Source organism: Priapulus caudatus, unplaced genomic scaffold (genome assembly GCF_000485595.1).
Source record: "Priapulus caudatus unplaced genomic scaffold, Priapulus_caudatus-5.0.1 Scaffold1093, whole genome shotgun sequence".
NCBI classification, from domain to species: domain Eukaryota; kingdom Metazoa; phylum Priapulida; class Priapulimorpha; order Priapulimorphida; family Priapulidae; genus Priapulus; species Priapulus caudatus.
In genome coordinates, this window is record NW_014578154.1 from 63,822 (window position 1) to 77,853 (window position 14,032).

The following is a 14,032-nucleotide window of genomic DNA, read 5'->3' on the forward strand; positions in this document are numbered from 1 at the left end:
GCGTGAACCTAGAGCGTCACTTGATTCGATGACTGTCCACATCACTATCGAGCACGACTGTCACCAGTGCCGGATACGCGCGCACAGAAACACCAAACTGCGCGCGCGCTAGTCATGTTAGTTGTCCATACCTCCGCGTTTATTTAATTTATTTTCACGCATTTATATGCACGCAAAGAAGACTGGACTCGCGGCACTTTGGACGGCCACCAGATTCGTTATACTATACTTACGTGCGTTGTGTTCATGTTGTGCATGCGCGTGTACTGTGATGTATGTGTCGCGTGCCTGTCGCTGCGCCGATGCGGCGTTCTTTCAAAATAAAATCTTAGCTAAGCTCACTGCCGAAGATAGAGTTTTTCTTTAAAAGATATAGTCAGATTCTTAGTGACTGATCGAGCACAACCTCGCGTTTGATGGGTGCGGGTCGAGTTTCTACCGATATCAATTACCATAAAGCTGGGTAAACTCGCGTAATCTACGTTAAACTGCAGTAATTATATTCTTCCATGAATCAAGCCATGCAATATTAAATCATCGTCTGCTCTCTCGATAAGATTCTTTTTCTGAAAGATTATTTTTTTGCGTCACAACTGGATATCGCAAGACAAGGTCTTCTTGTGGTTGCGAGGCTTCTACAAATGGATATATGTTTTAAAGGCCGACCGCTGTGTCGACCCTGGAGCGCTAGCACAATTACAGTTGATAAATCTGATGTAAAATCCTTAAGTTTGTCACTCATCGTGTAGGTTTGTTTACGTGGGATTTACGCAACGTACGCTTCAAGTGGATGTAAGGATTATAACTTGAACATTTCATGGTTTATTAAAATTGAAACAATTTTAGCCTGCAATCCGCAGTGTTGCATTAATATAGCGCTTAGAATCTTTTTCATTTTTCGTTGCGCAATCATGCCGTGTACGCGAGAGCGCCGCATCACTTGTGAGTGGACATGCTGCCGGACGCGTAGCCACTGCGAATTATTTTTGTGGTTTCAGTTATGCAGGTTACCACATCAATATGTTATTGATGACAGGACGCTGCCCGATGCACGTTTATAATTTATATTTGCGCGATGAGACTGGCACGGAACGCGATAGCTCTTACTTATGTTGTTTTTTTTTGTCGTCAATAATACGCAGACCAGAATCGAGACGTAATTACCGTATATTAACAAACTATTTCGTTTTAGGCTTAGTAAACTATGGCATCAATGCTGCAAGGTAGATACTATATAATGTAGCTACCCGCCCGCCCCCCCCCCCCCCCCCCCCTTGCCTAAATACTCTTGTTATTTCACGTAGTAGTAATGTGATGCCCTAAAACTGTAGTGACTCATCCTATCCGTATATAACTATTAAATGATTTTTACCTTGATTCCACCCTAACTGCTAGGTTTGGAGTGATCGAGGTTAGCGGCAAGACTTTACTGTCTTTGTATTAAACCCCATCCTTACATATTCATCCACATGCGCGTTTGAAAGAGTTAATAGATTTTAGCTTTTTTTTTTTCTTTTTGTTTTCTTCCTGGTTTTTTTTTTTTTTTTTTTTTTTTTTTTTTTTTTTTTTTTTTTTTTTTTTTTTTTTTTTTTTTTTTTTTTTTTCTATCTGCTTCTTCTGACAGTGTTTCAGTGATTTATCACTCTAAAAACTGAAAAAATGCTTCCTTTAATACTCTAGTCGGTGCACGCGGAGGTGAACAATTGGAGGCTATGGCCACGAGTTACCGCGTTGGTAATTTCGGATTCTTGTAAAGATTTTGTTGGCGTCAGATTAATTCGTTAAGCCATTTCATTAGTTTGAAAAAAGTTTTAGTGTCTTTTTCTTCAATAGGTCTCCTCTTAGTCTTCTCTGCTTCCAGTGTCATAAGTCCTAGTTTCTCTAGAGTCTTTGTTCGTAGCAATAATGACGAATATTCTCGAATCATACGCGACATCCTTCTTTGCCACCTTTTCCAGTAACACTATATCTTTCTGCCAAATGAGGGATTCCAGATTGGACAGCATATTCAAGGTGGAGGTCTAACCAGTGATTGCTAAAAGCTGAAGTATGATTTTTTGTCTTTATATGTTATAGTTCTATCAGCGAGTATATAATAGAATTTCTATTTAGATATACTCCTGGTTCTATTGATGACTCATATCTTTTTATCCTGTAGTGGCAGCTATGGCAACATTGTTGCTTGTTCTTAGGGATTCAGTTATGGTTACTCCAAGGTCCTTCTATTGTTGTAATTGACTCCAAGGATGTGCTCATTCATGTTGTTCATGGCTTTTGTTGGTTTTGTATACCATAATGGATACTTTTGCATTTGTCAGCCATTGAACAACATTTGCCAGTTCATTGCACCATCCTAGCACCGCTTTGCCCAGGTCATGTTGCAGCTGCTTCAGTGTCTTGCTGTTTGTGGATACTGTTCTGAATATTTTTGGTATCATCTGCCAAACATTAATATATGGCTTGTGACATTTTCGTCTATGTCTGTTATGTAGATGCAGAAACAGTACTGGGCCCCCAGTACTGAAACCTTGAGCGACACCACTAGTTACCCGTGACCAACTGAAAATTTCCATTTAGGACCACTCGCTGCTTCCTATTTTGTGAGCCATGACTCTAATCCATCTACTGACCTGTCCCGCTGATACCATGCTTGCTTGCATTTGTGACAATCGTTTGTGGCGTACCGTTATCAAGGCTTTAGAAAAGTCCATGGTATATTGCATCACAGGGTCTCATGGTCTACATACTTCGTCACTAGTTCGAGGCAACTCCAGTAGATTCGTTTGGCATGACTCCCTCGTGCAACCATGCCTGAGAGTCTTTAATTGCTTGTGATGGCTTCAGCATGCGTTCTACTATTTGGCTGCCCTGATGTTTTTCAAAATTTCCATGACTTTGTTCTACCTTTATCATATTATTAGCAGTTAGACTAACTGCGTCTATAAATTGCTGGCTAAGCGCCGCTTCCTTTCTTAAAGCATTGAGTCACATTCGCCATATTCTCCAGTCGCTCTGGTACCACCCATCATTTCATTGGAGCTTTCAAATATTTTGGATTGGCAGTTGCCACTTCTTTTGCTACTTCTCTAATGAGCATTTGGCACTATGTTGTCTATGCCAGGAGCTTTATTCGGTTTAACATTGGCAGACTTTTGTGTATTGCCTCTTGCAGATGGAGTATTTGCTGAGTTGCAATGCGTTGTCTTTTGTGAACAGTTGAACTGCGTTTTGGGTAAATTGTGATGTCTTCGTCTGTGAATACTAAGTGAAAAAAAACTGCTTCAAGTAGTTTAGCTGCTTCCTGTGTTGTCTGTTATAGTGTTGCCATCAGAATTTGTGAGAGGACAACTTTTCTTTTTTTCCTCTTTTGTCTTCAGTTAAGATCTAGTGTAGGCATTAGGAATGATTTAGTGTCATAGTTTGATATTCCAGCAAGTTTATTTTCAAGTTTTCTTCTTTGCATGTCTTATCTCTTTGGTAGCTGCATTAAGTGCTAATTTGTATGCAGTGTATGTTTCATTGCGTGTTTTGTGACGTGCTGGTATTTTTTTTTTTCCAAAGTTTTGTGTTCTTAGTCCTTGGCCCCATTAAACGCTTCTTTTAGTTATCCATTTTGGTTTATTGTTTGCTCATACTTCTTTTCTTTGCGTTACAAATTTGTCTTACAGCATCATGGAAGATGGTTCTTGAATGTTGTCCAATTTTCGTTTGTAGATTTTCCCTCATTCAAAGCACTTTCCGCTCCGTGTTTTTTGAAAAGCAGGATCTCCATTTCCTGCATAGTCTGCTTGCATAGTCAAAAATTAGTTTATCTTGTACCTCTATTTCAATAGAATGATATCAGGTCCATTTTACAATTGAATGGTCACTGCTTTACTAAGCTGTTCGTCTACTGATAAATTGTCTACCATTCCTTTCTTCAGTTTGAGAGCGACAAGTCTCAATATATTGTTCCTTCTGGTGCGTATGTTAACATGTTGTATAAGAAAGCAGTCCCCAATGAGATGCTAATGAACTACTGCATCAGTGCAGTCTGCTATCCAGTGTATTCCAATTTATTGTGTTGCCTAATTTAAAGTCTCCCGATTAATTAGGTGCTTGTGATTTCTTGCTTCTTTAATAGCGCATTGTCAGTGATGTCTGAGCCTCTTATTTTGGGGATGGGTTGATTTGAGGGGGGCTGTTGGTAAGGGCCAAGTTTTTCCTGATGTAAAAGAAGTGTGCCTTTAAAAATGTTGGTGGATTGTTTCAACCACCCAGAATAAAGGATTCGGTTTCCCCAAAAATTTGGTTTTTTGTGAAGGGCTTTTTTTTCATTTTTGTTACTGCAATTATATTCAGAGTGAATATATAACAGAACACCTCCACCGTTTTCTACCCTTTCTATCCTTCTGCCAACAGGCTGTAATTTATAGGTTGCTTAGCTTCGCTGCTCTAGTACCTCATTATGTGTCCATGCCTCAGTTACTCCAACTATGTCTGGCCTGTTGTGTCTGTGTAATGTAAAGCGTGTAAGTCTGGTATTTTGTTCTATGATGCTTCTTGCATTTTAAGCACACACATTTGAAAACAGATATTCGTTGTAGATTGTGATTCATGCTGCTTTACTGTGTGCTTCGCCGTCTTTGCATTGCAGTTGTTCTGATCTATGTTATAAATCCTCATCTTATTGTTATTGTGGTCTTTATGTTTATTTTCCTGAACCTGCTTAGTCATTTGGGGGTTGCGGTGGCGTCCTTCATTGGACCCACTTACTTAGCTTGTGCTATAGGCTACCATTGGTAGTATTTTCTTACATGGCCACTTTCTTAGGCGTCCTTGACAATTCATACCCCTTCTAATTATGTAGTCATTATGCGCCCTGTTCTTCTTAGCATATCTTAATTTGTTCTCTGAGCTTTTTGCCTTCTCCGGTTCTTTCCTTGTGAGGTTTAGGCGATATTGTAAACTCAGTGTTCATTCTTCTAGTTCCTTAGTTCCTTGGCATGTGCATAGTATATACTCTCTTCTTCTTGTTATCATCAGATGCTACCAGCTAAGAGTCTGGGTTGTCACCCGGCGGTCCTTTCTAGCCCCCAGTCGAATTATTCTTTGGTAATTACTACTCATTCATTTTAGTGTTTCATGATTTTTTTCTTGATAACCTTATTGTCATCTTCCTTCCTCATGTTTGCGCCGTCCAAATCTTTTACTTCCTCAATGCCAGTGACTATTAGGTTATTCTTTCTCGCGTTCCCTGTCATTGTACTCATCGCATGAATGTTGATTGGGATTGTTGTCTATCGATTTGTTGGCGCGGGGGTTGCTGCCACTGCCGATTTTGTCTCGCTTAATTTTTTACAATGCTGGCGCATAAGTCTTAGTGACTTTATTCATTTCTTCCTGTGTGAGTTTATCTGCTTGAATGACATTTAGTTCATTTTACCTTTCTTCAAAACACTGGCCACAATGGCCCCATTAATTTCTTCTCCAGGACAAGTTGTTATGTCCGGCTCTCTGGGTGATCATCTTTGCTACTGCTATTGGACCTCTTAATCAATACATTGTTTTGACAAACTGGTTGACATGCTTTACAATAGAAGCTGATTGCGCAGCTATTAATGTTGAAGCATATTGTCCATACTTTGTTACTTATTTTACCACATTTGCCAGACACAAGCCAGTGTCTGCAGCATTCACACTCAACCAGTAGGTCTACTTCTACACAGCATTCATCACAGACAAGCCATTTTCCTCAGATGAGTTCATCACCTTGTATTACCTTTGCTCATTCTTCTTCTTAGTTTGCTGGTGTGCAGATTAGTGATCACTTACCACTAGCCTGGTTGCGGACTTGGGAGCCGCCCGTATTGCCTGTTCGAATCACTCTCTTAATTTTGTTCATGAAGTTATCTGACCCAGTTCTATTTTTGAATTTCGTTATTATAGAAATACTTGTTTCAGGAGTGATTTTCTTTTAGAAGACTCATGTTCCGTGAATACATTATAACTGTTGAAATAATTGGTGGCCTAGAAGTATAATTGTGCATAAATTACATCGGTCATGCAAGCGTGCAAAGTGCAGTCAGACAACAACAGTACACAGACATACTTATATCATGCTTAATCTTCGTCCGGGCAGCCGCTCCCGGGTAACGACTCAAAGACGAGAATAGATAGCTGCTGTTTAGTTTGTACAGTGGAAGTTACAACACTTCACACTGTGCTCTCTGGCGTACCGCTTAAAAATAAAGATTTTTTTTTATTTTTTAATTTTTTTAATTTATAGGATTTATTAGTAGAATTTTTTTACGGGTTGTTTGTTTGTTATACGATACTAGTCGGACCCGTGATGATTCAATGGCCTAATAGTTTATCTCACTGTTTCACCTATGGTTTCACCTGTGATGCTTAATTAAAGTATACAAGTGTACACGGTACTGTTAAACTAGCTGACTCAGGACCTCCGCGACTGTAAACAACGAAGTTGAAAAATAGGGCGGAAAATTTCGCCTATGCTTAGACATTTCCAGCTGTAATCTGTTAACTAAATTATGTTAAATAGTGCATTTTAACTTAGACATAGGTGATGTTTAGCTATTAGGTTTAGTAGATTAAGTTTTGTTAGTAAACCAATAATTTATGGACAATTAGATTTATTTGATCACTTAGCTACACGTGACGAATCGTGAGTAGGCTGAGGCCGGGTATTGACGACACCGGAGCTGCTCCCAAAACACGTCTGTTCGCGGCAAGCACAACTCTAGACTCCCCCATGATTATTAATGGATAAAGATCAGCGTAGAAATCGTCGCAAGCTTTTATTGCTGAATGATGTCCAATTTAGAGCAGTTCTGAAGTCTATAGTGCGGCACAGCTGTGCGAAGATATTAATCTGTAAATATATTAAAAAAACATATATTATAAAATTTATAATATTCTAATAGTGGCAGAACCTAGGTTATAAAGCTAGGGACCGAATTTTAGAGTTTAGCAAGCTAAGCATTACGCCGTAACATTCCGAGGGATCGCGGGACGCTTTCTTACAAATATAGTCAACGTGGCCATCCAGCGAGATCGTAGGAGGCCTACTAATAATAACACCCAAATATTGTAAGTAAGGTGTAGAGATAGATAATTTTATGATACAGCGAAGTAAGTAAAAGTCAAGGGCTGATTTGGAGCGAGTAATGCCGTAGAATTTTACATTTTCTGCTTTGAATGACAACCATGATGTTGCCCCACTTCTCAGTACGTCTCTACTACTTAGCAAAGGTTAGAAAAGCCAAAAATCACCTGGCGGTAAGAATGAAGTGCATGGAAAGCGAGGATGGATTAATCCAATACCTACGAGATTACCTTACATTATCTTCCAACTGATTTTCACCACAGCATGAGAAGTGCGTATATCAACCCAAAAAACTTGATTTTTTTGCTCGGGGGGGGGGGGGTTTGTGCGAAACCCCCGGAACCGCCCTACGGGGCCTGATGAATGTATATGTATTTTATATATGTATGTATATTGTATGCTATATGTGTATTTAGTATTTGGCTAGTATGTTGTTAATTATATTAGATTATATGCTTCGCCAGCTGGTGCCCCTATAGACTTCAGAACTGCTCTAAATTGGACATCATTCAGCATAAAGCTGCGAGATTCTACGCTGAATCTTATCATTAATAGTTAATACGGAAGGATCGTCACTCAGTTTTAGGCATCACATTACTACTACGTGGAAATAACAAAGTATTTAGCAGAGCTACATTATATAGTATCTACCTTTGCAGCAATTGCTGCCATAGTTTACTACCTAAAACGAAATAGTTTGTTAATATACGGTAATTACGTACTTTCCGATTTCTGGGTCTCGTACTTATTGACCAAAACAAAAACAACATAAGTAGAGATCGTTCCGCCATCTATCGGCAAATATAAATTATAAACGTGCATCGGCAGCGTCCTGTCATCATAACATTGATGTGGTAACCTCATAAACTAACCACAAAAATAATTCGCAGTGGCTACGCGTCCGGACATCCACTCACACAGTGATCGCGCTACTCGCGTACACGCATGATTGCGCAACGGAAAAATGAAAAAGATCTAAGCGCTATATTAATGTCAACACTGCGGATTGCAGCTAAAATTGTTTCAATTTTAATAAACCAGTGAGAATGTTCAAGTTATAATCCTTACATCACATTGAAGGCGACGTTGCGTAAATCCCACGTAAACAAACCTACACGAGAGTGACAAACTTAGGATTTTACATCAGGATTTATCAACTGTAATTGTGCTAGCCAGGGTCGACACACGGTCTGGCTTTAAAACATATATCCATTTGGTAGAAGCCTCCCAACCACAGAAGAGCTTGCTTGCGATTCCAGTGTGATCGCAAAAAAACATAATATTTCAGATAAAAAGAATCTTATCGAGAGAGCAGACGGATGATTTAATTATTGCATGCATTGATTATGAAGAATATATTACTGCAGTTTAACGTAGATTACCGCAGTTTACCACAGCTTTATGGTAACTTGATATCGGTAGAAACTCGACCCACCCACTCTAAACCGAGGTTGTCTCGTACAGTCACTAGAATCTGACTATATTTTTACAAAAAATCTATCTCGGCAGTGAGCTTGCTAGATTTTATTTTGAAAAGACACGCGCACGCGAGCACGCACGCACACATACACTCACGTACACGCGCATGCACACACTGAGACACACGCACGTAATATAGTATAACATATCTGTGCCGTCCAAAGTCGCGAGTCCAGTCTTCTTTGCGTGCATATGAAATGCGTGAAAATAAATAAATAAACGCGCGCGCGAGCGTATCCGGACAACTACCCAGTGGACCACGCGCGCGAGTGTGTGAGTGTGTGTTCTGTGCGCGCGTGTGCGCACGCGCATGTGTGCGTGTGTGTGGACAGTTAATGAATCAAGTGACGCTCTAGGTTCACCATGGAAATATTATCAAGTATAATATACTAGTTCGGCTGCTGTTAAATATATTGTCTCTATATACTGTATTTCTATGACATTGTTTTTTCATAATACCGTTATTGGTACCGTAACTTGGATGTGCAACGTCGTGTTATATATATACGTTCGTTCGTGCAATAAGTCGTGCAATATACGTGACCACGTAATGTTAGATAAGTAACGTACATAATGTGTCAGTGGGTTTTATTACTATTACCAGAGGACGTATATATCAAATTATCAATATTGATATACGTACTCTGATGGCCACGAAATACAGGAAATTTTCTGATGTGGCATATAGGTGTCGCTAGTATCGCGTTTTTTTGTATACACATGGCATAACACATGAGTTCTTGATTTGTAACACCAGTGACTTCAGAACTGTCTGAACTCTTGCTGTTTTACTGGTATGTTATTATCGTCCTATTTAATGTGAGGATCTGTAAAGATTAAGAATCTGCCGTACTAGCAGCAATAGTACTAGTTGCAATTCCTGTATAGTTTTAAATTGGTGTAGCTAACGTGATAACCTTAGCCACCAGCTTTTGAATGACTCAATGAGTTAATTAGTCACTTTAGAATTTCAAGTACATATCAGCCTACACACACTGACACAGCTGGAGAGGTGGCCGAGTGGGGGCATGATTGTCACGTTCTTTTACTCAATAAGAGGTGTGCCAAACTATCCTTGAGCCGTACTAACGCAGATGGGGTCGTTGTCGTATCAGGTACTACAGATATGTACCCGAGGTAGTTTTAGGTTGTTTAGTATTATTACCTCCGCGCAACGGAGTTGCAGGGGAGGTAATGTAATCGCGCTAAATCGGTCGTGTGTGTGTGTGTGTGTGTGTGTGTGTGTCCAGCCCGCGCGGCGCGATCGATAGCGCGTCGAGTCAGCGAGCGGCGAGTCAGCAGCAGGCGAGTGAGTCAGCAGAAACCACCAGCGAGCGGCGAGTCAGCAGCCGCCACCAGCGAGCGGCGAGTCAGCAGCTGCCACCAGCGAGTGGCGAGTCAGCAGCCGCCACCAGCGAGCGGCGAGTCAGCAGCTGCCACCAGCGAGTGGCGAGTCAGCAGCCGCCACCAGCGAGCGGCGAGTCAGCAGCCCACTCGTAACACATACATGTACATGCTCGCGGAGGTATGCACTTCCGTGAGTGCCCTCGTCAGTGTTTATATTTTTATATTTAGGGTTAGGGTTAGTGTTAGGGTTAGGGTACACTTCTGTAGTACAAGTCTGGTACACTTTGTGTATACATATATATGTACCTCGGGTACATATCTGTAGTACCTGATACGGCAACGACCCTTGAGCCGTACATTTATATTATGTACATGTATACCCGTACTTTCGTTACTAACGCGATCATGGCATACACAGACTATATATAACTAGAAGGCACTCGGGGAGTGCGAATCCTCCACACACGCGATCACGACACCTGTGATATTTTGTAGGCTGAGGTTGCTACTTCTAATGGATGACGTTTACCTTGGTAAAATATCACTCAAAATGAATAGGGGCCTACTTGTCAAGGCGAGGTGGCGTGAGACATAATCATCCCCCAGTTCACACATTGTGCGGATCCTAGCTAGCTATTCTACAGCGCAGTGAAAGAAATCGATATCCTGCGGACGAAGTGTAGCTCCATAGAGATCAGTGTTCGAAATATACTTAATGACCATGTGACCTTGAACTTGGGTCAAGGTCACTCAGAATCGGAAGAGTTCTTCCGCCCCATAAGATGCACCTGTGGACCAAGTTTGAAGTTTCTACCTCTTACGGTTGAAAAGTTATCGAGCGGACAGACACACACATATAGTGTTTATAATACTCTTTTTTTGTTTAGAATTTTGGCAGAGCAGTGAGGTAAGGTGGTCTTGATAACACAGACAGGATGGAGGTAGTAGAAATGCTAGGATGGAGTGCAATGGTAGTAACACTTTGCTTCTTCCTTACTGGCATGTAAGTATAAAGAGCTTATAATTGGCTAGAGCATTATTCATTATTCCGTATTTAATACTGCATTCGTATTTATTTGATTCATGTTGGTAGGATTTCGCAGGTAGCTATATTTTCTATATCTACATGGGTGTCCGGGTGTTTTTACTTATATATCAGGGGCAGATCTAGCTTTCAGGAGATGGGGGGGGGAGACGTGGGGGCACGCGGTGCTAGGGTGGTCCAGGGGCATGCCCCCTGCCACCTGGAAAATTCAGGCAGCTGTGTGGTCACAGGGGAAATCCCCAGTTTCTATCATCCTGCAGACTGACTTTTTTATTTTTGGCCCCATCTTACTAGTATAATAACATTATAGTCAGTGGCTGAACGGTGGAGGGGGCAATCTTATATCATCAGATATCATGTCTCTCTGGATCTGCCACTGTATATATATATGCATTATCAAACATTGTTTTATATCTTACTTTTCATTTTTTGTGTTTCAGTCCACTGTGTAGGCACATGTGGAGCACTAGTGATACCACCACATTTCCAATTATTACATTTCTTTTGACCGTTGTTAAGTAAGTTTAATGAGATAAACAAAATAGATTTCTTCTCAGGATAGATACAATTAATCTAGTTCATTTAAAGTACGTCTGATCATAATTGTACCATTTTTAAAACTGCATGGTACAATAACTTTCAACCTAATTCAACACAATTTCCACACATCAGAATGTGATATTTATAGGTAGGATATGTACCAGTAAATATTCACTACATGAACTGTTACAACACGACATATTGCACCACGTGCACGTTAGACGCATATCTCGTCGTTTTCATGGCAGAAATTTACGACAATAAGTCAATAAGTAAGAGCATTGCATACTAGAGGAAGATGCGTTCTAATTGGTAGAAATCGAACCAAATCATGTCAAAGGTGATCGTGCTCATCGACCTTTAGAGTAGAGTGATCCAGTGTGAAACATGTGCACTTCTAATAATCAGCTTCCGTTTTCAGCACGTTTTTTATGGCCGATTATGGATACCGACAAGGTGACAACATCATCTTCTGGCTCAACTTCTGCGGAGTTTTTCTTCATATAGGCTATGTTTCTCTTTTCTGCTTCATGGAAATAAGACGCAATGAGGTCAGTACCTATATGAAACCAGTCCCTGTCCAAGCTTCACCTAGTAATTATTGAAGTAAATTAATATTATAAATTAAAATTATTTTGCTGAAATTTTTTTTTTCGAAGATCTGAAAAGTCGTACGCAATCCAGATGTATTTTTGAGCAAAACTTACTACATATTGTTAGTTGAAGGTTCGCTAGTAAATCTGCGTAAATACATCTCCAACCAATAGAAACTGCTAAAGCATCCTTTCTTATAATTATTTTATGTTTTACAATATACCACACAACTAGCCATTGTTTGGCAAATGTGTGATTAATCTTTAATTTGTGTGTGTGTGTGTGTGTGAACACAACCAATAAGCAAGGTTCCAGGGAATTATGACCGAGGTTTGTGCTTGGCGGATTGTTTGAGATGTTTCCGTGTCTTTTCCCATTCAGTTTGAAGCAGCGATCCGCTTCCTCCTGATTGGAGCCATCACCGTTACTGTCTATGCGTACCTACACGGAGTCGTAGATGACCAGGCACAAGTAACCAATATAGTGGGTCTTATAGGATCTTCTGTGGTAGCAGTCTTGCAGATGATTCCTCTGATGGGTGCAGTGAGTACTTGTGTGTGAAACTAAAACCAAAGATAGATAGACGTGGGTCTGTGCATTCTGCATAAGTCCCTACTATATGTTATGATCGATATAATATTAATTATTTCAATTTATCGATTTATCGAATTAAATCGATTATAGTAATTCGTTCAACGCTCGTGTCGCGTGTAAAATTGCCTCTGTTTAAAATCGAAGAAACTCTACAGACGAAACGCGCATTTTTATTTTCGTTTGCGTACGACACGGATCGCGAATGGAAATTTTCCCAAAACGCGAACGCATTGTTTCCTGACTCCGGCGTCTTCGCTCGTCCGGCGCGCGCGTGCGTACAGGTGCAGGCGTGGAGGTCGGGGTTGCGGCTCAATGCCGACATGCTGTTCACCGCGATGGGTCTCATCACGGCCATGCTGTGGACGACGTACGGACTCATGCTCAGCGACATCTACATCCTGGTGAGTACGAGTATGGACAAGCTTACGTACGCTAGCTTTCTGTGCGTGCACGACGACGTATAAGAATCTAAAATGACGTGTAAGGTTTGTACGTCGTATTAGCCTGACCGGCTCGACGACCTTGAAACGTCCTGCCCGCTGATAACGCGACTCCCGATTCTCATTCAGGCGCCATCTTGCCCCGGAGTGATCGGAGGCGTTCTTAGCATCTCCATGTTACTGACGCAAGGCGAGCAACGTGCCAAGGCCGAATAGTCCGGCTCGCTCCCGGACTGACACCCGCTCGCTCCCGGAACGACGTCCGCTCGCTCCCGGACTGACGTCCGCTCGCTCCCGGAACGACGACCGCTCGCTCCCGGAACGACACCCGCTCGCTCCCGGACGACGACCGCTCGCTCCCGGAACGACGTCCGCTCGCTCCCGGACTGACGTCCGCTCGCTCCCGGAACGAAGTCCGCCCGCTCCCGGAACGACACCGCTCGCTCCCGGAACGACGACCGCTCGCTCCCGGAACGACGTCCGCTCGCTCCGGAACGATGCCGCTCGCTCCCGGAACGACGACCGCTCGCTCCCGGAACGACGTCCGCTCGCTCCCGGAACGACGCCCGCTCGCTCTCGGAACGACGTCCGCTCGCTCCCGGAACGAAGTCTGCCCGCTCCCGGAACGATGACCGCTCGCTCCCGGAACGACGCCCGCCCGCTTTCCGGAACGACGTCCGCTCGCTCCCGGAACGAAGTCCGCCCGCTGCCGGAACGATGTCAGAAAGAAACAAGTTTTTTTCTTCCGTAATCCGACGTAGGGGGGAATTTGTTTACCGTGTTCGTTAGTGGTTTTCTATGAAGCGACTTGGTCGTAGGGCCCCCTCTGTTGCAGAGCTCGACCTTGTTATTGTGATTTGTACGAGTCCTCTTCGCATGCTGGGA

General features: G+C 42.0%; 2 protein-coding genes across 4 annotated transcripts in view; one reads left to right on the plus strand and one right to left on the minus strand.

The window, feature by feature from the left end:
- The window catches only part of LOC106815339 (lanC-like protein 3), an 18,979-nt gene extending 11,096 nt beyond the window's left edge, over positions 1 to 7,883 (minus strand). The window contains exon 1 of the mRNA XM_014819784.1: positions 7,831 to 7,883. The gene's annotated coding sequence lies outside the window, so the exon portion shown is untranslated. The remainder of the gene's footprint in view (positions 1 to 7,830) is intronic.
- The window catches only part of LOC106815343 (sugar transporter SWEET1-like), a 20,433-nt gene extending 6,401 nt beyond the window's left edge, over positions 1 to 14,032 (plus strand). The window contains exons 2-8 of one of the 3 annotated variants that reach the window (XM_014819791.1): positions 8,154 to 8,156; positions 10,833 to 10,937; positions 11,420 to 11,497; positions 11,941 to 12,070; positions 12,495 to 12,656; positions 12,989 to 13,108; positions 13,277 to 14,032. In XM_014819791.1, the coding sequence (XP_014675277.1) occupies positions 10,870 to 10,937; positions 11,420 to 11,497; positions 11,941 to 12,070; positions 12,495 to 12,656; positions 12,989 to 13,108; positions 13,277 to 13,363 (645 nt within the window). In that variant the 5' untranslated portion in view covers positions 8,154 to 8,156; positions 10,833 to 10,869 and the 3' untranslated portion in view covers positions 13,364 to 14,032. Of the gene's footprint in view, positions 1 to 8,153; positions 8,157 to 9,303; positions 9,382 to 10,097; positions 10,125 to 10,821; positions 10,938 to 11,419; positions 11,498 to 11,940; positions 12,071 to 12,494; positions 12,657 to 12,988; positions 13,109 to 13,276 lie in introns of those variants that run through there. The other 2 variants (XM_014819789.1, XM_014819790.1) reach the window with 2 other exon arrangements.